This window comes from Mixophyes fleayi, chromosome 5 (assembly GCF_038048845.1).
Source record: "Mixophyes fleayi isolate aMixFle1 chromosome 5, aMixFle1.hap1, whole genome shotgun sequence".
NCBI lineage: Eukaryota > Metazoa > Chordata > Amphibia > Anura > Limnodynastidae > Mixophyes > Mixophyes fleayi.
The window spans coordinates 50,446,189-50,472,661 of NC_134406.1; the positions used below are offsets into that span (position 1 = coordinate 50,446,189).

The 26,473-nt window shown below is 37.8% G+C and overlaps 1 protein-coding gene across 2 annotated transcripts in view; it reads right to left on the minus strand.

Moving 5' to 3' along the window:
• Positions 1-26,473, minus strand: part of LOC142158305 (sodium channel protein type 5 subunit alpha-like) — a 289,400-nt gene that overhangs the window by 140,434 nt on the left and 122,493 nt on the right. The window contains exons 8-12 of one of the 2 annotated variants that reach the window (XM_075212169.1): positions 20,110-20,173; positions 14,554-14,695; positions 13,214-13,411; positions 10,998-11,183; positions 9,205-9,582 (exon numbers count right to left, since the gene is read on the minus strand). In XM_075212169.1, coding sequence (XP_075068270.1) covers positions 9,205-9,582; positions 10,998-11,183; positions 13,214-13,411; positions 14,554-14,695; positions 20,110-20,173 — 968 coding nt within the window. Of the gene's footprint in view, positions 1-9,204; positions 9,583-10,997; positions 11,184-13,213; positions 13,412-14,553; positions 14,696-20,109; positions 20,174-26,473 lie in introns of those variants that run through there. The other variant, XM_075212168.1, reaches the window with a different exon arrangement.

A 26,473-nucleotide genomic window follows, 5' to 3' on the forward strand; every position in this document is an offset into this window, starting at 1 on the left:
TTTAAACATGTCCATTTTTCTACATTAAGACACTGTAAAACGTTTTAACTTAGAGATTTGTTGACACCTCTAAATTAACAAACAAACACAATCTTTACAGAGGGCCTTGAAGGTGTTATTGTGATCAGCTAACTCCTGGGGGTATATTTACTAAACTGCAAGTTTGAAGAAAGTGGAGATGTTGCCTATAGCAACCAATCAGATTCTAGCTGTCATTTTGTAGAATGTACTAAATAAATGATAACTAAAGTCTAACTGGTTGCTAAAGGCAACATCTCCACTTTTTCAAACCCGCAGTTTAGTAAATATACCCCCTGAACTCTAGCCTATGACTGACACTATTTTTAATCAGCTCAATAAATTAATTATTATATTTATTATTATCTTTTATATATAAAACGCTAACATAGTACTCGGCACTGCACATTAAGGGGATTGTGAGGTAAATTACATACAATGACATGAAACAGAAGATAGAGAAGACACTGCCCAACCTAGCTTATGTTTTAAAAGATGGAGGACACACTTGATACATCAGGGAGTAGAACAATTATTGTAGCTGTTGTAACTGTTGATGGAGATACATGTACTTAGATAGAGCCAATGTGCTAACCGTGGATCCAGGCAGTTGGTGGATACAGGTATTGTGCTAGTTCCTGGCTGAGGGAGTTCACAGAGCACAGTATTGGGCGGTTGGTAATTACAGTAACAGTGCTAATTTATGGTTCTTGGCAGTTGGTGGTTACAAATACTGTGCCAGTATCTGGCTTCATGTAGTTAGTAATAGCAGGTAAAGCACTAGTTCCTGGCTCTGGGCAGTTGGTAATTACAGTCACTGTGCCAGTATCTGGATCCATGTAGTTAGTAATAGCAGGTAAAGCACTAGTTCCTGGCTCTGGGCAGTTGGTGGTTACAAATACTGTGCCAGTATCTGGATCCATGTAGTTAGTAATAGCAGGTAAAGCACTAGTTCCTGCCTCTGGGCAGTTGGTAATTACAGTCACTGTGCCAGTATCTGGATCCATGTAGTTAGTAATAGCAGGTAAAGCACTAGTTCCTGGCTCTGGGCAGTTGGTAATTACAGTCACTGTGCCGGTATCTGGATCCATGTAGTTAGTAATAGCAGGTAAAGCACTAGTTCCTGGCTCTGGGCAGTTGGTAATTACAGTCACTGTGCCGGTATCTGGATCCATGTAGTTAGTAATAGCAGGTAAAGCACTAGTTCCTGGCTCTGGGCAGTTGGTAATTACAGTCACTGTGCCAGTATCTGGATCCATGTAGTTAGTAACAGCAGGTAAAGCACTAGTTCCTGCCTCTGGGCAGCACGGTGGCTAAGTGGTTAGCACATCTGCGCCCACAACACTGGGGTCATGAGTTCAATTCCCAACCATGGCCTTATCTGTGAGGAGTTTGTATGTTCTTCCTGTGTTTGTGTAGGTTTCCTCCGGGTGCTCCGGTTTCCTCCCACACTCCAAAAACATACTAGTAGGTTAATTGGCTGCTAACAAAATTGATAAAACTGATAAGTTGCCATTAGTTATATTGTACAGTCTGCAAAGGGGTATATAAGATAGCCATTGTGAATATAGTACAAAAAGATATTTCCATTTTTGATTTATTACATCTGCTTTTGCATATTGACATAAATGCATATGAAGGTGGTAGCATTTATGGAGGTGTACAGAACTTGGCTATACAAAGAATGTTTACTAGGTATTTGCACATTCCCAAGTGGTGCAGAGAAAATGCTTTAAGAAAATAAGGCAGATGTACAAAGATGACCAACATACTGGTAGGTTAATTGACTGCTAACAAAATTGACCCTAGTCTGTGTGTCTGTGTGTTAGGGAATTTAGACTGTAAGCCCCAATGGGGCAGGGATTGATGTGAATGAGTTCTCTGTACAGCGCTGCAGAGTTAGTGGCGCTATATAAATAAATGGTGATGATGATGATGATGATGGGTAGTTGGTAATTACAGCTACTGTGCTAGTTTCTGGTTACAGGCAGTTGGCACTATTTATCAAAGGTCAAAAAGTCTATGCTAGGTTTTTTTATTGCTTGTTTTGCTTTGCCCTATTCAGCATAGGGATCACTACAGCAAACTTCACTTTTGTATCCCCCACTACCTCTTCTGTTAGCGCCTTTTCAGGATGGCATGGGGGAAGCTGAAAAAAGTATATTTTGAAAGCTTTTAAAATTAATGGAACCAGCCTCCAGAAAATAAATATTATTTTTACAAATTTTATATTATATATGACTTACTTTTATATATATAGTTTTTTGGTATTTGTTTTTGTTTTTTTTAAAAAGGCTTTTATTTTACTTTATAGCTTTGGAGATGAATATACTGGTGAATTGCCGCAATATGATGATATATAGAGCCAAAAGGCACAGGCAGAGCTACATAACCAGTGTCTGTGCAATATGCAGAATACATGCTAGATGAGCACGTTCTGTTAAACAGAATGCCTTTATCGGTCAGAACCAGTCCACAGCAAGGTGGGTTTTTTTGTTCTTGCCAGATAAATACGCTCTTAGTTAACATATAATAATTTGGCATCTATTATAATATGTATTCTGTATGTCAGTGAACACATATACACATCAGCAGATGTTGGTGAACACGGGACCCATGAAGAATATATACCCTCTTGCAACACATTACAGGCAGAAAACACCATATCTGTTAAATCTACTGACTGTAGAGCACAGAGAACACCACAGATGTGGTTGGTGTGCCTCCTGAGATTGTAACCGGCCTGATTGTACTGACATATCCAGTTAAACGCCAATGTGACAGTGAAACCGAATGGCACACCTGTGATGAAGTCATCTTATCCTTAAAACCTGTTGGGTTTTAAATCTCTTGTGGCAGCCCTATGATAGAGCAAACAATGGCTTTCCACACCTGCCCAGTGTTATATACTGTGGGCCTGAGTCATTAAGGAGAGGAAAGCATAAAAAAGGAGTAACTTTTGTATCTGGGCAAAACCATGTTGCATTGGAGGGGGAGGTAAATGTAAAATGTGAGGACAACTTTAAATTTCAGTGTACAAATAAAGTTATTACGTATTTGTGTGCTAGATGAAAAAACAGCCAGTATTTAACTGATGTGCAAAATAATAAACTAATTTGCACCCCTGGCATTGATTAACATGGTTTGTCCCAGAGAACATTTACTCCTTTTTTTGCCTTACCTTCCTTAATGACTCAGGCCTTGTATGTCTATAACACGTCATTTAATAGTAAGCATGGATAAAAATCAATGGTGCTCCCAGATGTGGAACCAGGATATACATTGGGCACCTTAGGCTCCTTCCTTGGACCCAGTGGGGACTGAAGGGCAGGGGTAACCTTGGGCTGGGTCACTGGTCTACCTGCATTTTATTTTGCCCTTAATATGTTCCTAATAGTATGCTGAGCCCAAATATGGTAACAGTACTAGGGACATGTCATTTATGTCCTTCTGTATGGAAATTAAATTCATTAAAGTAATAAAATATAAACATTTAAAAGCCATAAAACCTATTACATTATAATTATTGTTAAGACACATGCCATTAGTACCTACTTTGTTTGCTAGGTACAAATATTTAAATATTTGCAGCGTTATTCATGCAGATAAGCTCTAGTGAAATGTAGCCTGCGATATATATCTGCACAAAGCACGCAATACAACAATAGGGAAATAATATCAATTGTAGGAGAGGAAAGAAACGACTCTACAAACAGCCTTTCTATATTTACTTCCACATAGTTTAGCTTGAGTTGTGCTAAGCTGCCCTTTCGCTGCCTCTTCAAAATGAATGTGAGACAAAGGACTCCCTGGCACTTGGCTTTCAAATCCTGAACAAATTTTTTACATAGATTAGATACCAAGCCTGTTTTGCAGCAACATCCTTGTTATTGCATCATCCAATGAGTACATGTTGCCATGGAGCTACGGACATATTTCCTAGACAACCATGATGCTGCTGTTCGCCTCAGCCACCTTCCATCCCTCGTCTCCCTCTGACCTAGGTTGATTTATAAAAAATATCCATTACATTAAAGATGCATTACTAGCTAATTGCTACATTTTACTCCTCTGCTCCTTCCTCCATGCAGTCGTTTTTCCTGGGACTCTGTGTCTTTTCTACCAGCTCTGCGGAGGGTGGATGGGTGTGATCGGGAGCACCAATCAAAAGCTGCTATCTCTGGGATTGTAGCTTCAAGCTTTCCCCTCCCCTCCATCCTCAGGCATTTTAAAGTGGTGAATTTAAAGGTTTGGTCATTTCTATATTACAGTGGGTGAAGCTCCATGCAGCTGTTTTTCCCATGGGTCTGGGGAGGGGAAGGAGCAGGCGTGACTAATTTAGTGGTTAGGTGCTAATGCAGCTTTAAGTTGTTAAGGAAAGACATATGGACAAAAACTTATCAAGTCTCCCTTAAGTCTCTTTTGCATTTTAAAGCACACAACAACATTGAATTCTACAGCTTTATTTTCAAGCTTACTTCACACGTGCACTGTGCTCACAAAAGTATCATGCTGCGCCAACAAAAAAAAAATCTACGTGAGAAACAATTATTTCACCTTCTGCCACATCTAATCTATGCTTATGAAACACAATAAGCACAGTACATTAGCTGAAGCTTTTTGCTGTTTCGAGTTAAATTGCTTTATTTCTCGTTTCTGGTTGATTCAAGTTATCTTAGCAGGAGTCAAAGTCTCAAAGAGATTTCTTTCTTCCAACCAGTGCCATATAATAAGTAAACACCGCTTTCACAAGAACACTCGAACAATTAGAAGGGGAAGGTTTCATCTCTATTGGAAACCACTTTGCTTTGCATCTGTTTACCCCATGTAAAGCATGGCGATTAGTACTGATCGTAGCCACACAAAGGGCCACATTCTGGCACACTTACAGTAAAAAATTAAGTACTACAGCATAGTATATCTTGGAGGGACCACTAGTCAACATCCTAGTAAAAGATTTGTTTTACTAAACAATTGCAAAATCACACATATTACATGCTTAACGCAGCTCGATGTTGGTGAAGAACAAAATCTTATATTAGCAAATAGTACGAAAATATCTTGATTAATGCCACATGTCAAGGAAGAAAAATGAGCTACAGTTATCAAATAGCATTATTTTTCCACAAGTACTTTTCTGGGTTCTGTTTCTTAAGTCATTTTGCTATAATCCAGAGAGACGTATAGGTGTGTTATATTTAACAACAATTTCAACGGACATTTTATGGTACAAATTTATGTGTAAGTGCTGTGTGTAGAATAGGCTATATAGACAAATAAAACGTAACCAACATGACCTGACCACAGGACACAATCATAATGCAATTTTATTATACTCTATACACACACACAGGACACTACATCTACCCAGTAGGACATGACCATTGGACATGATCATAATACAATTCTATTACACTAGTCTATACAGACATAGAACGCTACATCCCCAACATGACCTGACCACTGGATATGATCATAATATAATTGTATTAGACTCTACACATGCATAGGACACTAGACACATCCCGTAGGACCTGGTCACTGATATGATCATACAATTCTATTATACTCTATACACACATAGGACACTAGATCTACCCAGTAGGACCTGAGCACTGGACATTATAATAATACAATTCTATTATACTCTTTACAGACATAGGATACTACACCCCCAACATGACCTGATGATCATGATCATAATACAATTCTATTACACTCTATACAGACATAGGACACTACACTCATCCAATATGACCTAGTCATTGACATGATCACAATACAATTGTATTACACTCTATACACACATAGGATAATACATCCATCCAGTATGATCTGACCTCTGGATATGATCATAAGTCAATTTTATTACACTCTATACACACATAGTACACTGCATCCACCAACTAGGAGCTGAGCAATGGACATTTTCATAATATAATTCTATTACGCTCTATACAGACATAGGACACTACACCCATTCAGTATGACCTGGTCACTGACATGATCATAATACAATTATATTACTCTCTATACACACATAGGACACTAGATCCCCCCAGTAGGACCTGACCACTGACACGGTCATAATACATTCTATTACACTATATACACACAAAGGATGAAACACGATTCCAACATGACCTAGTCACTGACATGATCACAATACAATTGTACTACACTTTATATAGACATATGGAATTACACCTAGCTATTATTAAATACCCACTCAGTATGGCCATAATAAAATTTGTTACATTCTTAATAGACATAAGAAATTACATCTACATATCATTATATAATACAGTTTGTTTACATTATGTGAATACATAAGACACATTACTACCTTAGTATGACTGGATATAATCATGTTGCAATTCTGTTACATTCTATATAAACATAAGACACTGCATGCACCCAACATGACGTGACCATTGGACACAGTCATCATAATCTAATGTTGTTGTGATACTGATTTTTATCTTTATGCAAAGTTGCGCAGATTCTAACAAACTAAACAAGGAATTTAGTAATCGCCAATTGGTCGATGCTAAAAACTATGGACATTGTCAGAAACAAAAATTCAAAACCTGGGTCAACCTGCTAGAAAATAATGACAATCGGCAATTGTGCATTGTCACATTGTTCTCTGACTTTATCACAATAGACAGTTTTATTTATTTTTTTATAAAATGGCTAAAAAAAAATTCCGCTCTAATGAGAAAATATCAAACACATGTATAGCGTTAGATAAATAATACAGCCATATTATATTTATTTTTCCAAGAAAAATGTACTATGTACTATGTTTTTAAGGATTTCTACTATCTAAAATATATATTCACCACAATTTAGTTTTTAAAAGAACAAATATCTGATTGTCCTTATTGTATTGCTATGCTGTGTAATCCCAATGTAGTTGCAGTTGTTGGAAAAGTATCGATTGTTTTTGACAAAGCTCCTAAAATTGGTCTCTGCTGTGATTTTCAAAACCGGTATTTATGATTCAGCTTTACAATTGCGTCTGTGTTCTCCAGCTAGATAAATATAAGCCTTCGGCTTAGCGATGGCGGCAGCAGTGTAGCATTTATTTTGCTTAGGTATAACTTTTTCAGTAAAGCTTTTATATATAAACATCAATGTCTCAACAACTACAGTGACTACCCACCGAAGAAATGAATTGCACATGTCTAATGATATGTAGAATTAAATACTCCCTATAGTCCTGAAATGTCGACTAAACCAATATATTACTCCTGTATGCGGAACACCAGATTTATCATAAATCGCAAAAATTGGCCAGTAAGTATTATTTCTTATTGCTGCTTATTGTAGCGATAAGAGATTCAATTTCGGAGCAGTTTAACAAGCAAGTCCTGGCAAGACTTAATCAACTCGGAATTGTTTTCGCCGCTTGCTCAACACAGGTGCAAAAGATTTCACTGCCAGGTCCTGTCATGGCACATGCACCGCGATAAGTCTGCATATGTTGTGGCGAGTTTTCAGTACCGTACAGTCCTCTCCAGTGGGCTGAAAACGCTGGTAACAGGTGCCTAACGCGCCAGAAAAGGCGTTAGCATTTTAGGACAAGCTGCAATTTTCGCCGCTTGATAAATTAACTGATTTCACTCCCCATAGAAATCAGTGATTTTTCTGACGTCAGCCGTTTAATAAATTGAGTGAAACAATAAAACAGCCATTTTCGACAGCGATAAGACCTAAAACCAATTAAAAAATAGGGCCTTTGATATTAAACGGTATAAACGCTTATAGAATACAATACACAATAAGTGTAAACGTTAGACTGTAATATATTAAGGATGCACATGAGTGTGGATAGTGCAAATAGGAAAAATAAGCAGAATTAAAGGTACGATTATTTAATACAATGTCTTTCTATCACAAGAGACACCATCACTCTATCACTGTATATGGGGGTGCGAGAGATTGGGGACTTGGTCTGGCAGACCGTGCATGATAAGTATGGCTCAAATGTTTTCTATTGGTTGATTTCTAATAGACAATTGTGTCTGCATCTGTTATAATGGCTAACACGGTATCACATTCTGCTTAAATTTATAGGGTACACCCGAACGGTTTAACCTCATAGTGCACTCCGTAGCACTGTAATTCTATAGACAGATTACAGACGTGGCGTTAAGAGAGATCCGTGTGAAGGAAGAACAAATTCACAGTAGGTATAACAGGCGATCAGCAGAACATTTCTCAGAAGAGAATCAAACTACTCCAGAGTCCGGTAAAGTTATCTGAGATGCAGTATATTAATAGATTTAGGACTTAGAAGCCAGTGAGGACAGCACTGTAATAACATAGGAAGTAATCTAATGAAGAGCCATTAGTGCACAGTACCTGCCTACACAACACAGGCACAGCTGGTACAAGACCACTAACCTCTCTGAAACCATCCAGCAACAACCAAAGAAACAGAGGCCTTGGTGCAGATCTCATAGATAGTAAGCTCTCACAAGCAGGATGGATCCTCTTCACCAATTTGTTTCAGTTAATGTTTGACCCTACAAACTATTCAGCACTACATAAAATGTTGGCATGTTATTAATACTGCCAACAATAGTATCCAGAAAAACAGGCTTGTAAAGAACTTCTTCAAAAACTAAAAGTAGATGGAATATGTATTTAAAAAACCTTCTTGGAGAGTTTTGGTTTTTTTTTGAAACCCTGCTATATATATATATATATATATATATATATATATATATATATATATATATATATATACACACACACACACACACACACACACACACACACACACACACACAACAAAGGGTGGCCCGACCAATAGGGTAATGCAGATGGATGTAAGCCTCCCCCACATCAAAAACAGCTTTAAATTACAAGCCTAAACCACAGTTCCATCTTGAGTAAAATATAACCTTGAAAAATAATCATTAGGTGTTATTTAGTAATATAAACAGTTACAAATATAATGATAACCTGAACTTGATCATATCAAATTTGTGCAGATTGGTGATATTAACCGCACTATTTACATTTCTAGGTGGCAATTATTGATATTTTGTTGACAATATTCATGAATTACACAGTCATCACATAAAAAGAGTTTATCACGCTTTATAAAAGTCAGAATATCAAAGTAATACCATTGTAACTTTGCAAATAGTACAATACACAACAACAACTTACATTTTCTTCCATCCCAGACTTCTCCACAATGACGGATGGCAATAGTAATGCTCCAGGAGAGGTTGGATTTGAATGAGTTCCAGCACCTCCAACCAAAGACACCACTCCATTACAATCCACCGAGCTGTTCCTCTTGCCATTCTGTGTAAATCCTGGTGTGTTTGGATGGGAATTTGCACTTGTTTGGCTCTGGATACTTTGGCGTCTTCCGGTACGGGGAACAAGCAGAGACCCTCTGTGACCATCGCTGGCATTGCTCACTTCATCATCGGCAAATTCAGTCTCTGAGCAAAGATCTCTTCCACGCATACGAAAATTAAATATACTTCCTTGGCTTACCCTTCGTTTAGCTGAACCAAAACCAATGCCAAGAAGAGACTACAAAAGTAATAAAACATGAAATAAATGAAGTATATTAGTTCAATTGCGTAATAATGTTTACTCTTTAAAGTTATTTTAATTGTTATAGACTTCTTATTTGTGTCCTTAATATCTTAGAGTTCTGTATGCATTTATGCAAGGCAGTAGGTTGGAAAAAGTAATCAAACTTTGTCTTAGTGCAACCGCTCTTTCAGGCAGCTCCCAGATTCACAGTACTCTTTAATCTGATCCAAATTAGCTCTAAACATATAGGTGCAGAAATAAATGACATTTGCTTTACTTGAAAGACTAGCAGAGTCCTTCCACCCAGGAATGAAGTATGTTGACTAACAACCCAAATTTGGGATGAGTGAGCATGCTGATTTTACAGTATATATCCAAGAAAGACATGAACAGGTCAGCACTATTCAGGAGGCAACATAGATATTTTATGTGACAACTGTAGACAGATAGCTAGATAGTCAAATATATAGATAGATAGATAGACAGATAGACAGATAGACAGATAGACAGTCAAATAGAGATAGATAGATAGATAGATAGATAGATAGATAGATAGCCAAATAGATAGACAGATAGATAGACAGATAGATAGATTGATAGATAGATAGTCAAATAGAGATAGATAGATCGATAGATAGATAGTCAAATAGAGATAGATAGATAGATAGATAGATAGATAGATAGATAGATAGATAGACAGACAGACAGATAGATAGATAGACAAATAGATAGCCAAATAGATAGACAGATAGATAGATAGATAGATCGTCAAATAGAGATAGATAGATAGATAGATAGATAGATAGATAGTCAAATACAGATAGATAGATAGATAGATAGATAGATAGATAGATAGATAGATAGATAGTCAAATAGAGATAGATAGATAGATAGATAGATAGATAGTCAAATACAGATAGATAGATAGATAGATAGATAGATAGATAGATAGATAGATAGACAGATAGACAGATATAGATAGATAGTTAAATAGATAGAGATAGATAGTCAAATAGATAGATAGATAGTCAAATAGAGATAGACAGATAGATAGATAGATAGATAGATAGATAGATAGATAGATAGATAGATAGTCAAATAGATAGATAGATAAATAGTCAAATAGATATAGATAGATAGTCAAATAGATAGAGATAGATAGATAGATAGATAGATAGATAGATAGATAGATAGATAGATAGATAGATAGATAATCAAATAGAGATAGATAGATAGTCAAATAGATAGATATAGATAGTCAAATAGATATAGATAGATAGACAGACATACAGACACACAGAGAGACAGATATACAGATATATAGATAGACAGCTAGATAGACAGACAAATATAGATGGACTGTGATTGTACTGTGTAATGACCCATTAATATGTAAAGCTTAGAATTACCATCTTTCTCACACTGTCTTCATCAGACTCTCCTCTGTGAGATCTCGTATGATCATTGTACTCGTCGGCTTCTGAAGATTTCTTTTTCTTCCTTCGGTTTCTCCTCTCTTTGGCACTTTTGGAACTGAAAGGTGACATTTCACAGGAGCTGTGAGAGCCAGCATCCGGTCCTTTGTTGGCAAGTGCCTACTCAAGAAACACAGAAAATATTGACCATTCTATAGAAAGAAAAATAAAATATTATTACGCTTTTAAAGCACCCATCACCTACACATAGTAGAGGCAGTCACTTTGGGACTTGAGCCAATATACATGAGAGCCCAACCTCGTGCCTCAGTGATGCCACTGTTTCTGAATGAAATGATAGGATGAATTCTCAAGAGTATTGGTTCAGCTCACACAATGGCTGTCTCCACTCTGTGTAGAAAGATAGATGGGCTTTTTTTTTGCTCTCCCTTATTCCATATATAATCATTAGGGACATATTCAATGGACTGTAAAACAAGCAATCCTATAAAATATAAATCCAGAAAAACTCTTCTTATTCTCTATATCCATCTGCTGTTCATGCCTTGTTCTAATCTAAACGGGTAGGAGCAGTTTGAAGAGATTTGAGTTTATTGGGCATCTAGTTTAGGGCAATTAGCTACTCAATGGCTTGAGGTGTTTGAAAGGAGAGGAGTTAAAGAGTTGACATATTAAACCCACACTTACACATGACAAAATCCAATATTGCAAAACATACTCCTAACTTAGGTCTTCAAGGTCTGATGTGTATGTTTCCAACTTGACACCAAGAACTTGATGAATATACCAACTATCTTTCGTTGCCTCTTTTGCAGCTTACTAACACTTACTTAGTGCAGATGCAACATAAAGCTGATAGTTTAAGTGAGGAACGTACTTCCCCGGTGGTCATACTAACCATAGCAAGTACTTTGACTCAAGTAACATGTTATAGGAGGCATTAAAGTAATGATTCATGTGATGAAACAAGTGCGATAACACTGTAACCATCCTGTTTCTCGTTTCTCACATAATGTGAATTATAGCAAGTACTTTTTATAGCCCTTGCTTTTGTTCCCCAACTCAACAGACTACAACTGCAGTGTCTAATTACATGTGAATAAGGGGACATTGTAGCTCATTGTAAATATGTATATTGTTTATTGTATATTGATGATGTGGCAGTGAGGTTGATATTCATTGTCCTTAAAGTGAAGCCAGGTGGGTTATGGGTAGGGATCAGGTTGCAAGATACTGGTGAGGGGGAAGGCTAATTAGTATCCATTGTTCTCACAAGACTACTCCAGACGTTTGGTGTACAATCTGGGAGGGGAGTTTCTGCGGAAATTAGAGCCTAGATATAAGGAGCCACTCCAGGGGGAGGGAGGGATTCACTCTGGGACTATAAGCTGCAGGCTGGCTTGTATATGAGTTGCCGCTCTCTACCAGTGAAATACATCGGCACATCCACTGGTTGTCAAGTCTGAACAGCCAGGTGACTGTAACTCCCTAAGCTAGTGGCGTAAGGGACAGATAATGTGGTAAACCTGGCTGGCATTTATTTACTGTGTGTTTATAATGATCTAGGGATTGGTTTTATTAAAATAAATATATTGATTTACTTTCTAACTTCATTTGCCTGAGTGACTGAGGACCCTAGAAGGTACTGGATAGACTTCCCTGGCATAGTAAGGCACCCATGGGTGGCCAGCCAGCGTGAAGTGGGTAGCATTGGGCCAGATAAACCCGGTATCTTCACAATTCACATGAGGTTCCTCTCACCTTGCATTGTCAGTGATTTCTAATGGAGAGTGTCTGGTCTCCAATAGCAGTGACCGGCAGAGTGGCCACTGTCAAAGACAAATGGATGAAACTCTACTTTTGCAGAGAGAGCAATAGAAGGGAGATAGAGGTTTCATGAACATCACTTTGAGCACTGCCTTAGCTGATATTTGCTTGGCACCACATATAACTGTCATAATATGTTAATCGGAAGCTACACATATTAAGAGCTGCGTAATATGGGGGCGTTATATTAATCAATGATAATAAATAAATTAAACACTTAAATTTGACACTTTAGAATTGTTTCAAAACTGTATACAGGATATTGCTTTCAATTGCACTAAAATAGAAAGAAATGTGTAATGTTTGAATTCTTTATACTTTGTAATAATGCTTAACATGGTGTAGTACATGCATGTATTAACCTCTTGCTCCTTCTTTAGCTGCTCCATAGCTTGCTGAAACTCCTTTTCCTTCTTCTCTGTCTCAGCAATGCTGGCTTGGTTCTGCTCTTCATATGCCATGGCAACCACAGCAAGGATCAAGTTCACCAAATAAAAAGAACCCAAAAAGATGACGAATACAAAAAATATCATGTATGTCTTGCCTGAAGCTCTGAGAGTCTGAAAAGATATAGCATAGTCAACACAAGATTTAAACCTAAACTGAAACATATTTCCAATTATAAATATATATCATTCTAATATATCACGTCTTGCAAAACACATTACTGATATAAGTTGGTATATTTCATTTTAGTTAGGGGTTTTTTAGGCTCTGTGCTCTCTTTTACGGAAAATAACCATTACATAAAGCTGGACATACAATGACTGACTATTGTTACTTTTAGAGCCCCAAAAAATTATTATATGTAATAAAAACTCAGATTGACGTTGCTCATGCAGATAGAAGAACCAGGGTTGATATGAGCCCTAATGTTGCCTGTGTGAGGTCATCAGTTGCTAGTTCTCCAATGTGTCTGGAACAATTGGCTGGATTGTAATTTGTGACCAGAGGTGGTCGTGTTGGATGTTGTCATTAAACAAGAGAGTAAAGAAATGAAAGTGGTTTTAGGACTTGTGCTTTTAAAATTGACTGAATAGCACTGCCAAATACATAGGCAATTTCACTAAACCAATATTCACTCAATTTTCCAAAAGTAACTTATTTTGCAACCTTTAAGCTCAATCAATTCAGAATTACTTATAATTTTAGACTAGCATTCAAGTTACTAGTCCACCAGTGAGCTTCAATAACATATTTCATGCAAGGAACATGACTTCATTTACCCTTAAAATCATGTCTGAAATATCTCTATATATTTTTCTATAGTTGTCTTACAATTTATTTTATAGATTTTGACTAATGACTTTGCCCATCTACGTTGATATGCAGCTACCCTTGTGGACACTACACATTCTAGTACAGCACTCCTTACTAGTTAGTGCAGGCCTGGTAAACCTGTGTTTCTCCAGGTGTTGTGAAAACTACAAGTCCCAGCAAGCTTTGCAAGCTATTGGCTAGCTATCTACTGGCAGAGCATGCTGGGGCTTGTAGTTTCACAACACCTGTATAGCCACAGGTTGGCCAGGCCTGAGTTAGTGTAATGTTAGATGAAAAACAGTTATCAGGTGACTGTTTCTGTCCTGTTTATTGCAATTGACTTCCCAATGCTGGTTTTCCATAGGCAGTCCTAATGCAAACATTTACACATACAATGTGCTCTAACAATTATATTAATTGATAAAACTAAATAAGGTCATACCTGCTGATATAAGTTCTCCCAATAGTCCTGTGTCATAAGCCGGAAGAGAGAAAGGAAAGCCCACCCAAAAGTATCAAAGCTGGTGTAGTCGTAATTGGGGTTTTTCCCAACCTTCAGACAAACAAAACCTTCAGGACACTTCCTATTGTGAGTAAAAGACAAAACATATTTTAGAGCATAGGTTGGAAAGAGTCTATGGTTGCGTTAATGTGGAATGGACTGGTGTAGGAACTGAGAGTTTCACAGTAACTTCTTCATAAAGTTGTAGGAATGTATCAGGGCTGAAGAGAAAAGGAGAATAACTGGTAGTGTGTTATAATAAATTTACCACAAATAAAGGTGATGCAGCATACTTTCAATGTTTTAATTATAAAATGTGTTATAATGATAGGTATTCAGCAAACATTTTGATAGGATAGGCAGAATGTGAAATGAGTTTGTATTGATAAAATATAACAATATTGCCTTTATCACAGGTGAACCAAGGAGTAATAAAGCAAAATTCACAAGAGTGAAGGTACAATTGTACTATAGTAGTACATCTATACTATTATGGCAAGCCTTGCCTCCCATCATCAGCATACCTCCCAAATTTAGGCAGGACAGCTCCAAATTTGAGGGGACCCCATAGTCGGCACAGTTTTCTAGACTCATAAGAAGTTGGGACGGAAGGTTTTACCCACTCACCATGGCCAATTCATAGATGTGTTTAAGGGAGAGGAGTTGGTGCAGCATTTGAAGCATTGATACGTCCACATAGGATATGGCAAGTGGTGTATTCAAGCCTCCACACGTGTGACCATTCCCCCAAAGCAGCATGGCCAGACCCCTTGTCTTGATTCCACAGGAGGCCATTGTTGAGAGGTCCGGATAGGTTGTAAATGCCCAGTTAAGATTGTAAGAGTGTTTTCAACAAAATGCTCAAAAACTTTGTGTTCACTTACTGCAGAGACGGTTATTGAAAAACGCATAGAAACAAAAAATAAACAATAGAATAAAAAATATCTTAAAATGAAAAGCTCAACATTTTGTGCATAAACCAATTTGCTTCCTTAGGAATAATCAACATGAGTGATACTGATTACCTATCAATATTACACTTTTTTTTTTACCATTCAAACATTGTAAGTATACTACATCACCAATATTCGTGATACCTCTACAACAAGACACCAGTAAGATTTCTCTTTCCTATGCAGTCCCTGATGTATTCATATGTTGTCAGCTGTCCTCTACCAGTAGCTTTGTCTCTGCTATAATGTTTAATTTGGCCCTATCTATCTGTGTCCTGGTGCTTGAGGTTTTCTGTAACTGTGGGCTTCATTGAGACAGGAGCCAATCTAGCTAAGGGTACAAATCTGCATCTGGACAAACCATGTTGCAATACATTTTTTTTTTTGCATGCAGGGAAAATGCTGGCTGCTTTTTCATGTAGCACACATATTCTGGACAGCCGTATTATGCACTCTGCTAGGATGCTCCCCTTCTCAACTGTCCTTATATTTTAAATGTATCCCCCCTGCAGCTCAACATGGTTTTACCAAGGTACAAGATTGCACCTTACAGCTGTATTTATTGGCCCTGAGTCATTAAGGAAAGTAAGGCATAAAAAAGGATCCTGGACAAACCATGTTGCAATGCAAAGGTGCAATTTAGTTTATTATTTTGCACCCCTAAGTTAAATACTGGCTGTTTTTTCATGTAGCACACAAATACTTGATAGCTTTATTTGTACACTGACATTTATAGTTGATCTAGGACAGTGTTGGCTAACCTGTGACACTCCAGGTGTTGTGAAACTACAAGTCCCAGCATACCCTTCCAGCAATACGCTAGTATATATTGGCAAAGCATGCTGGGACTTGTAGTTTCACAACACCTGGAGTGTCACAGGTTAGCCATCACTGATCTAGGACATGCCCTACTGCCACTATAAATCTGCCATCACATTTTAAATTTACCTCCCCCTCCAATGCAACATGGTTTTGCCAAGGTACAAAGTTACACATTTTTTTGCCATACTTTCCTTAATGGATTAGGCTCATAAAGGGCTCACTGTGTATGTTCCCGTAAACCTTACATCGACCTTAGAATTCTAAACATTTGCATGCAAATAAACACACGGAGACATGTATAATTATTAAAAAATTGCCTGAGCTTTTATTATAATTTTAACTTTAACTAAACCTATGGTGGCAGAGAAAGGGCACTGCAAAACAACTCTCAAGCTGATAACACAAAATCACAAGTGGACTGGCGCACACCTTCGTACGTCCACAACCACGGGGAACAAATCCCATCATAACTTGCGCTGAGTTGGCGTCAGAGTGACTGCCCCTTTAAAACTCACTCTGCCCTCCCTCACCGAGCCGGACAGGGACCCTCCTCACCGAAGGGCCAAAAAGGGAGTTACTGGTGCCTCAAAGGGGGGCAGTGACCTACGACAACTACCTGTGTGCCCACAAATCAGCCGCTGAACGCAGTGCCTTCCTACCGCAACATTAACCCGGAAATACTCGCAACTAGGAGTGGGTGGGTGGGTGGGATCTTGTGCTGTGGAATGAGGCAGAACAGGAAGTACAGCCTTCTTTACCAATCAAGGTCCCTCCCACTGGAGCACACATTGGTCGGGCCAAAACCTATGTTAACCCCTTCAGGTAAGAGTTCAGCTTACTACAAACCCTGTCGCTCTTTAAGTGCATTCGTCCTATGCAGCCTCACTTGTTATTAACTCTAAGCGAGGCCCTGTAGGATTGTGCTTGTGCTTGTTTTTGCTGTATTGTACCGGTGCATTTGGGTTTGAAAGAATAAATAACTGACACAAGTATATATCCTTTTGTTTGCTTGATTACAGTAGACCCCCGGGTAAAAAGAAAAATGTGTCATATATACAGTACATGTACCTTTGTCATTATGTTTACCCAGCAGTAATACTATTAATAAATAAGACTCACATTTGAATTTATTTCTAGGAAACATATGAAGATATTCTTATTTTTAATATTATGTGTGTATGTGTCTGTTCAGTTCCACACTGCTCTCCTGTAGTGGGGAAGAAGATTGGCTGAAGGACATATCTGTGCTCTATTCTTATGGTCCAAGAATATCTTATTCTTTAGGAATGCTGCTGTTAGCCAAACCCACATGTGAATACAATGTAATTCTGAATATATACAGTTATGAGAGGTCTTGAATGGCTGATTCAATATATAAAGCACTGCATTCATTAAACAGATATTTGACATGGAAACCAAACCATGTAGTTTTATTGTTATATGCAGGTTATGTGTTTATTGTTCATTGTGCTACAATTTGTTCACAATCGTTACATGATATTGTATATACTTGTTTGCCAAGATGGAAACTTCTATTTAAAGATAAAAAAAAAAAAAGAAGGAATGGCCAATGTAACCTTGTACTAGATTCAGCACTTAGAGCATCTCCCAGGGCTGCCAGTGCTTCTGTATCTGATGATTTCATTAATAGACACAAATATGAACATTAAATTAAATAAGTGACGGAACACCACATCACGTGTGGACAATACAGTGCATCCAGGGACAACAGGGCACGGTAAACCAGGTAAGCTCGGCTAATATATTTAGTAAAAGTTGCAATAAGGCATACACAAGTCAGAACATCAAAGTTACTCAAGGTGAAAAAAAAATGCTAATATCAACTAATTAATTAATTAAGCAAAATGTGCTTATTGCAATGCAATGCAATGTTTTGTTTTATTTATTTTGATCTATGGGAAAAGAGGAAGAGAATGGTAAAGGGGATGATAAGGGAGAAACGAGTTAGGTATGAAGTTGGGGCTGACAGTCTGGTACTCTTTTGTGGACGTTGAGTTGAATGATATTGGTTGGACGTTATAAGAGTAGAGAGGAAAGCCCTTGGGTGGCATTATTCTGGGATGTGAGTCAGTTGTATAAGTACCATAATAACCAAGCTTGAGTGAATTTGTGAGTCTTATTATTTAAATGATAAAATACTGCAAATAAACATATTATAAGCCACTGAGAAGTTCCTTAATTCAGATAAGTGACTTTTAATATCCCAAATAATTTCTAGTACAGGAGTTGTGCTATTCCTTACACAAGTTTTCATAATCAACAAGAGATGACATCAGAAGTCACCGATTATAAACCATGAGAACAGAAGTTACTATTTATAGAGATATTAGCATCACTTGTGTATTATAAAGTGCACAAAGCAATGATAAAAAAAACTGTAGCAACCATATTTTAACTATTAGCAGTGTATTATGGTCATATAATCGAAGGATATTCTAACACAGACTTATTTTGTAATATTAAGATAAGTATATTGTTAAAATAATTAAAATAGATGTGATAAACTAACTGTTGGTTGCTACCTTAACAGGGACAATTTAAATTGGGGGGGCGTGATTCAGTCCTAAAAAGTATCTCCCAATTCTATGAAAGGACCTTGCACAAAAAGTGTGGGGTTTGGCAAACAGGAAAGTTGGATGTGCAATTAGAGAAAGTAGTGCGTGAGGAGAGGCAAGTGCCTTCCCTCTTAATAAAGAAATCATTGGTGGTAGTAGGTTGCCAGGAAGGATGGCTTTTTCTTATGCTGACCGTGGGTACCAGGCACTTCATATTAATTGGCTGTAGTGGGTTGTCAAGTGGGAGGGCTCTGTTAAGCCACGTTGATGCCATCCCACCAGATGGTTTATAGTCATTAGTTTATAGTCATTATAGTTTGCACTGCTGCCCCACAGATTCTCCTGCACTCATATATCCTGGTCTCCTCTATGCAGAGGGTACTCAGGAACTGGGTATTCTGCCCTATGTTTCAGTGTCCTCGTCAAGAGGACATCAGTTTAGAGCTGCAGAATACAGCTGGGCACTTAGAGGCTTAGTTATGAGCTGCTGAGTTCCCCACTGTAAAATGTGTCTATTGAAATAAAACACATATTGTGCTTGAATCCCTCTGCTCTTTAATCGTCTCACTGTGACAAGCAGATTCAATACAATTCTACGCATGCAAATGAATTGAACAGTCTTTCTTGTGTCATCTAATGCATTCCAGTGGGCAAAAGTAATATGCCTATTTATATGAAGCGCTGCAGTGAATAGTTCAGCAACTGAATAAAGGAAAAGATAACACATTTTACTTTTGCATGGGAAAACAATTTTGTCCTGTGACAAATGGGAATAAAGTCGTCCATTGAACCCGCTCTAAAAAAGTGTTTGTCATTTGGTAATTGAATTGTTATGGTTTATTGGTTAAATCTTGACAAGAAAAGAAACAACTTCATAATGACTTCTTAAGCCTTGTGTTACACTAGAGTTTCTAAATCACATGCTATCACATTCTTATTCAGTGACATGTAGCTTTTAGTGACAAATGCAGTTTCCATGTTACACCTGAGCACTTACACTGAGAGAACATTGCATGGACAGAGAGGCAGACAGACAGATAGTTATCAGAACTTATTTTCATGTTAAAATACATTGCAGCAACATGGGCTGATTACAGATTATACTTTAATGCATTATTTAAAAAAAGCTGTATGATGTAACTTACCCAGCATCACTGCTATTTCCACAAATTAAAGCATCCTTCGCTCCACTGTTTTTGAAGATATTCTCTTTAAAAAATAAATAAAAACATAAGATATATTTCATATCTGATACACAACCGCACATCAAAAATTGTAGATGAAAAAAATAGCTAATGAATGAAATGCATTGTTGGCATAAATATATGATGATACATCCTATTTATTCAGTGCACTTTTATACCTTAAGAAACACCATTGTGTGGAACAGATCCATAATTTTAAAATAGTGTCATTCGTAGTAAAGGAACATTTCTTTTGAAACTATGTTGCGAATATAGTAATACACTATGGAGGGTATTCACTAATATATGTGCAAAAGTGCAGTAACCAATCAGATTTTTGCTGTGAAGCTGGTTGTACATGGGCCAATCCTTCTGCTTGCCCTGAGCACCGAGGGAAAGGTTCAGTGGGGCAACACACTTAAGTGGCCGACATCGATGGGAACTGGCTGTTGGGTGCACAGGCAATAAGTGGAATATCTTCCAGGCAGTTGGAGTAAATAACATAAAATGACATGAAACAGAAGATAAAGAGGTCCTTGGCCAACTGGGCTTACATTCTAAAAGGTGTGGGGAAAAATTACCGTTGCTGCTGGTAGGCAAAGTGTATGTGGCTACTGTAGGACAGAAGCATTATAGCCGCCATTGGTGATTGGCATCTTTGTACAGCTACTTGTGGCGTGGAACGGTTGGAATGAGGAGAGACGGTGCATGGTGGAGACATGAAAGGTGAACTAATCATTGTAGAAATGTTAGGACAGCCATCTGCTAACAACCATGATTGTCCACCAGTTGTATTAACTGAAACTCCTTTCTCTTCTGGTTCTGGAGATTACTCTCACTTTTGTGATCCATGGGCAATGTTGTGGATATTCACCAGCTCAGTGCAGCTGTGCATCCAGTATGTTTTACTTGATTGATTTATAGGGGATTGAATTTGTTCTGCTGACACAGGCTGTAGTATCAAGACAATATATCAATATCATATTGCAGCTTGAGTGGCCGGTATTAGAGTATAACCTGCACTATCAATGTGTTAATGCACTTCTACAGGCACATTACCCCAAAATATAGCAAAGTTAAGCAAGTCTTCTATAAGTCTCATAATATTATGGGCCCCAGGGGCAATGTTCCATTGAAGTCTGTGGCTGATATTTTATTTAACTCATTAGGAACTGACACTAGCAGATGCAAACACACAGGGAAATTAAGTTTTAACGAACAACTGAAAAGTGAGAAAACCTTACTTACAAACAGGACACATTTGCCCATACAGTGTCATTTGACCTATTCAGTAAAAGAATCAAACTAATGATTTTTATGCAAAACTCGCTAACTGTGTGTGTCTCTTTTTTTGGGTATACTGTGCATTACTGTGGAACTCATCCTAAAAGTAAGCCCTGGAATCACCAGGTTGTCTCTACAATAAGACTCCAAGGGGTATATTTACTAAACTGCGGGTTTGAAAAAGTGGAGATGTTGCCTATAGCAACCAATCAGTTTCTAGTTATCATTATACAAAATCACAGTTAGAATCTGATTGGTTGCTCGAGGCAACATCTCCACTCAAACCCGCAATTTAGTAAATATACCCCCGAATGTTAAGCATAAGATGCCAATTAAACTGAAAAGCTATAATTGCTAAAACACAATAATCAAATCGAGACAAAACAATATGGAATTTATATTAAAATCGCATAATGCTATGGTCTAGAAGACTCCATTAAGCTTGGGCCAAGGGCAACTACCTTCTTTCCCTTCTCATTAGCAATCTGTTAGATATTGAAGTCACAGAAAGCGCTGTGTATGTAACAGAACATGCACACCTTCCGCAAGAGCTCAGCATCATCCCAAATGGAAGCGACATGTAACCTGAGACGATAATGAGCAAGCAGGGCGAGTGTTTGACTTGTGATAATGTGGAAGTGATGCTCTCTGGAGAGTATAATACTTTAATCCCTCCCTACAAAACACAGCAGGTGACAATGCAGCAAATCTGCTGCACAGAACAGCCAGTGTGGCCCTCTCCCTGCACTTTGTCTTGTTTTCATCCTATAGGTAATCTCCAGTAACCCTGACACCAATGAGCCTTCCCTAGAATGTCATATTTACTTAACAATGTCAATATATGTGCGTGAGTAGGTGATGAGCTACAGGTACATTTAAAGATACAAATGAGCACTTATGCAAAAAGAGCTCAGCCATCAGAATTATTATTACCCTCCATACATTACATCCGCTCAATTTATTACTATGCAGATAGCTATCCTTTTGCATACACATAAAAAGACCTGGAAATAACTAAGATACTCTAGATCAGGCCTGCACAACATGTGGTCCTGTTATGTGCAGTCCGTGTGCTGGTTAGCTGGGACATCCCGCACCCCAACAACTGCAATAATTAATCATACATCTTGTTGCATTACGATAAGTTAAAATCTTTGCATTCATGAACATTTGCATTCGGAGGCCTTTAAAGTACACAAGTCATGCAGACTAAGAAAAAATAAAGTGCATCGGATATACCGATTTAATATGTACAACTTTAACAGGTGATTCTGGGTAAAACGTAATTTCGATAGACAGGTTTTTAACATATAGACATCATTCTAGAGAAAACCTTTCCCCTAACTCCATTTTGCCATTGGTATATTGCAAATCAGATGCTGGTAGGAGGCAATCTTATTGGATGAAGTAATAGTGACCCTTTGACAATTCCAAATGCTCTATGTGTCACAAAGCAAAATGCACAAAGGGGAAACTCTTGCAGACCGGATAGATTCCATTTGATGAATATTCGACACTTGCCCTGCATTTCCACATGGAAATTGCTGCTGTTACCGTGAGTTCCTAGGGGGTCTCCAAACAGGTAAGCTGCATGCTGTCTAAGCCGTAATGTTCAGTAATACATTAACTATACTAGGATATATAATAGGAGGTAGCATGAAAAAACTGTATCTACCCTTAATTGTTACACTTTAACAATTAAGAAAAATCGTAAAAGTTTTGTTGAAATTTTCAAGGGTAAATACAAACCAGATTCCGATCTTCAAAAACAAAGATTGTGTGATATTATACAAGGGAACTGTGCACATGGGAGTTAATTCATTCTCCTACTCCCCTGCTCAAGTTTTGGCAGCTGAACGGAGGAGAGACAGAAACTGAAATAGAATTAAGTGGGAAAGTATAACATATGTCAACCATATATCAAAATGTGTAAAAACAAAACAGGAGAAACAAAATAAACACCTATATGCATATGGGCTAAGGGAGACACCATTCTACAGTGTTCCGCAGTATAAAAAAAAGTTACTTAAAGCCCACTTAACTACATAAATTATAGTAAATTGTTGTCTTTTATTTTAGAAAGAAGCTGTTGTCGCAGACTACATCCGATGCTTTGATTAAGCTTAATGTAAGAATTTTGCCCATTTGTCATGTATTGACATTGGGCATTGAAATGTTCTAAAGCCGAGATAGAAATATACCCATTTATTTAATTATTATTAAATAATCAATGATAAAACAAAGGCTTTCATTTGCCTGCGATGATCCTTTCTTGTGCATAGGATTTCGCACCAGAAACCTTTGGGCTACCATACTGTTTTGGTCCTCTAGGGTGTTACTATGTTGACAGGATAACCGACTATCAGTGTGTAACACAACCCAGAACTTTATCATCACAGCATAGGAATTTTCTGACAGAGGGAGGTCAGCAGTCAGCACAGGAAAGATAATGAAAGCAAAGTCTATTTCGGCACCGATTCTCTCTCTATTTAGGCACAGATCACAGTGTACAGAATCTGTTTTTCTTCCAACCTACTAATCAACTATAGTGCTCCGGTATCTGAGGCAAGCGTCACACGTGGGTGAAGTCCATGAATAGATGTCAAATGTCAAGTAGAGTACACGTTCTACACATAATGTACCAAAGCAAGATGTGCTACAGTTATAGCTATTGGAAATATGAAGATGTGAATGAGATCTCTTGTTTAATTAATATTTTCCCCATACTTTGTATGTTATCATCACAGACAAACTAGAAATAGTTTGGACATTAGACATCTATGTCCACAGATCCACATGCAAAATTACGCAATAATTTCCCACAATCCCATGGTGCTTGACATTTACTCACAGTTTTACTACTGCCTGCTAAAACAGGCTTATTATCAGTATAAAAAGAGCAATAATAATGGAAAAAGAATATTGTGTTAATGTGGACATCTTTAAGTGTACTCGTCACATACAGAATGAAGGCAGTTATTTTGTGATCAGAATATCAATTCACTAGGCCAGACCTGGCCACCTGTGGCTCTCCAGGGGGGTATTCAAAAGACCTCGTTAAGTCATTTTAACGCTGTTTTTTATAATTTTCGAGCGGGATAACTTTACTCACGATTCAATTCCATTTTTGACGCTCCGTTTTTTTTCATTAAATGGTCCTCTCGCCCTCCAGTAGAAGTTCTATTGAAAGTATAGGGTGTGCGAGAGGCACCCGCGTTAAAAGCAATTCAATTTTTTTTTAATAACGGCGTGTTAAACAGGCCGATATGCTGTTTTATCTCGCACCTTTTTGGGGTGTGATAAAAATAAAAAACCTCTGAAATCATGTAATAATGAGAAAAAAAAAAAAAAGAAAACCTATGTTTATCACTAATGCCTAACATTTAAAAGTTGATTGTCTTGTGAAAAAATAATGAAATAAAAAAAACATTAAAATAAATAAATAAATAAATCACTAATTAAATATATTTATGTATGTTTTTGGTACAAATATGTATGCACTAATGTCTTTTGACATGGTATAGATGATTCTATAGTAGAAAATAGTTAAATAAAAAAATATGCTAAAGAAAGTACTGTAATGTAGATATTATTAACTAGAATGGTTGTGTAATGCAATCTAATGTATGAAAATTTATGCCAATCCTTTTTTTTGTTTTATACATGACCGCGTTAAAACTTCCCTTCACTCCCCTAAAAACTCGCAAACACAATGAGTAACGCACGGGGGCAGCGTTCCCTCATTTTCAATTGAATTTCACGAGTTTTCACGCTGCGTTAACTAAAAACGGTCGCAGTTAAAAACCCGCAGGTGATATTTTTTTTTTATGTAAAGCGGCGGGAAAAAAAAAATATTGCGGTCAATTGAATACCCCCCCCCCCCCCCCCAGGTTTTGTGAAACTACACGTCCCAGCTTTAGGATTTAGGGTAAATGTATCAATCTGAGCATTCTGCAAGTCGCTGATATTTGCCGATTTTACAGGGCAGATTTAATCCGGCAATGTCTTTACAGGCAAAACTTGCCCAAAAATGAAAAGACGTTGCCCTTTTAAATCTTCCCTGCCAAATGTCGGTGACTTGCAGAATGCGTAGATTGATACATCTACCCCCTGGAGAGCTGAAGGTTGGCCAGGCCTGCGCTAGGCTCTAGTAACATCAGTGAAGTATGAGGCAAAAAAGGATACATTATCCTGAATAGTTAATCAAAAAATGGCTGCTTCCACTGTGTGAAGGTGATTGGTAAGTCCTTATATAGTAAAATGTAATTATTGCCAAATGTCAGCATTTACTAAGGAATCAGATTTTAGAGAACTTTCCTCACCGAGTACTTTTGTCACTCAAATCAAGAAGACTACTTTTAAAGACATTTACCACATTATGTCATAGTATATAGAAATAATCAAAACATACAGCAGTAAAAAACAAATACTAGGTTGTGTCAGGTAGTAAATAAGCATCGTTAATAATATTGTAACTGTGACCTTACCGTTTTAAATAGCAGGGGTGCACGCAGGGGGGGTTTCTGGTTCTCCAGAAACCCCTCTCCTCTGCGAAGAATGGGGGGCTAAACTACATAGCGGCACTGTACTGTACAGCAGCCGCGGCGCTGTCAAAGAAGCGTCTGCCGAGGACGCTTCTTTGACAGCGCCGTGGCTGCTCTACAATACAGTGCCACCGAAATGCAGCTGCTGCGCATGCACGGCCACATGCGCAGCAGCTCTCTCTCTCGTGCGCCGCTGAATAGTAATACTCATTAGACTGTGTGGAATTGTATGTACTCCCCGTGTTTGCGTGGGTTTCCTCCGAGTGCTCCCGTTTCCTCCCACACTTCAAAAGCATACTGGTAGGTTAATTGGTTGCTATTAAATTGCCCTTAGTCTCTCTCGGTCTGTGTGTGTGTGTGTGTGTGTGTGTTAGGGGATTTAGATTGTAAGCCCCAATGGGGCAGGGACTGAAGTGAGTGAGTTCTCTGTACAGCGCTGCGGAATTAGTGGCGCTATATAAATAAATGGTGATGATGATGGTGAGACAAGGTAACTG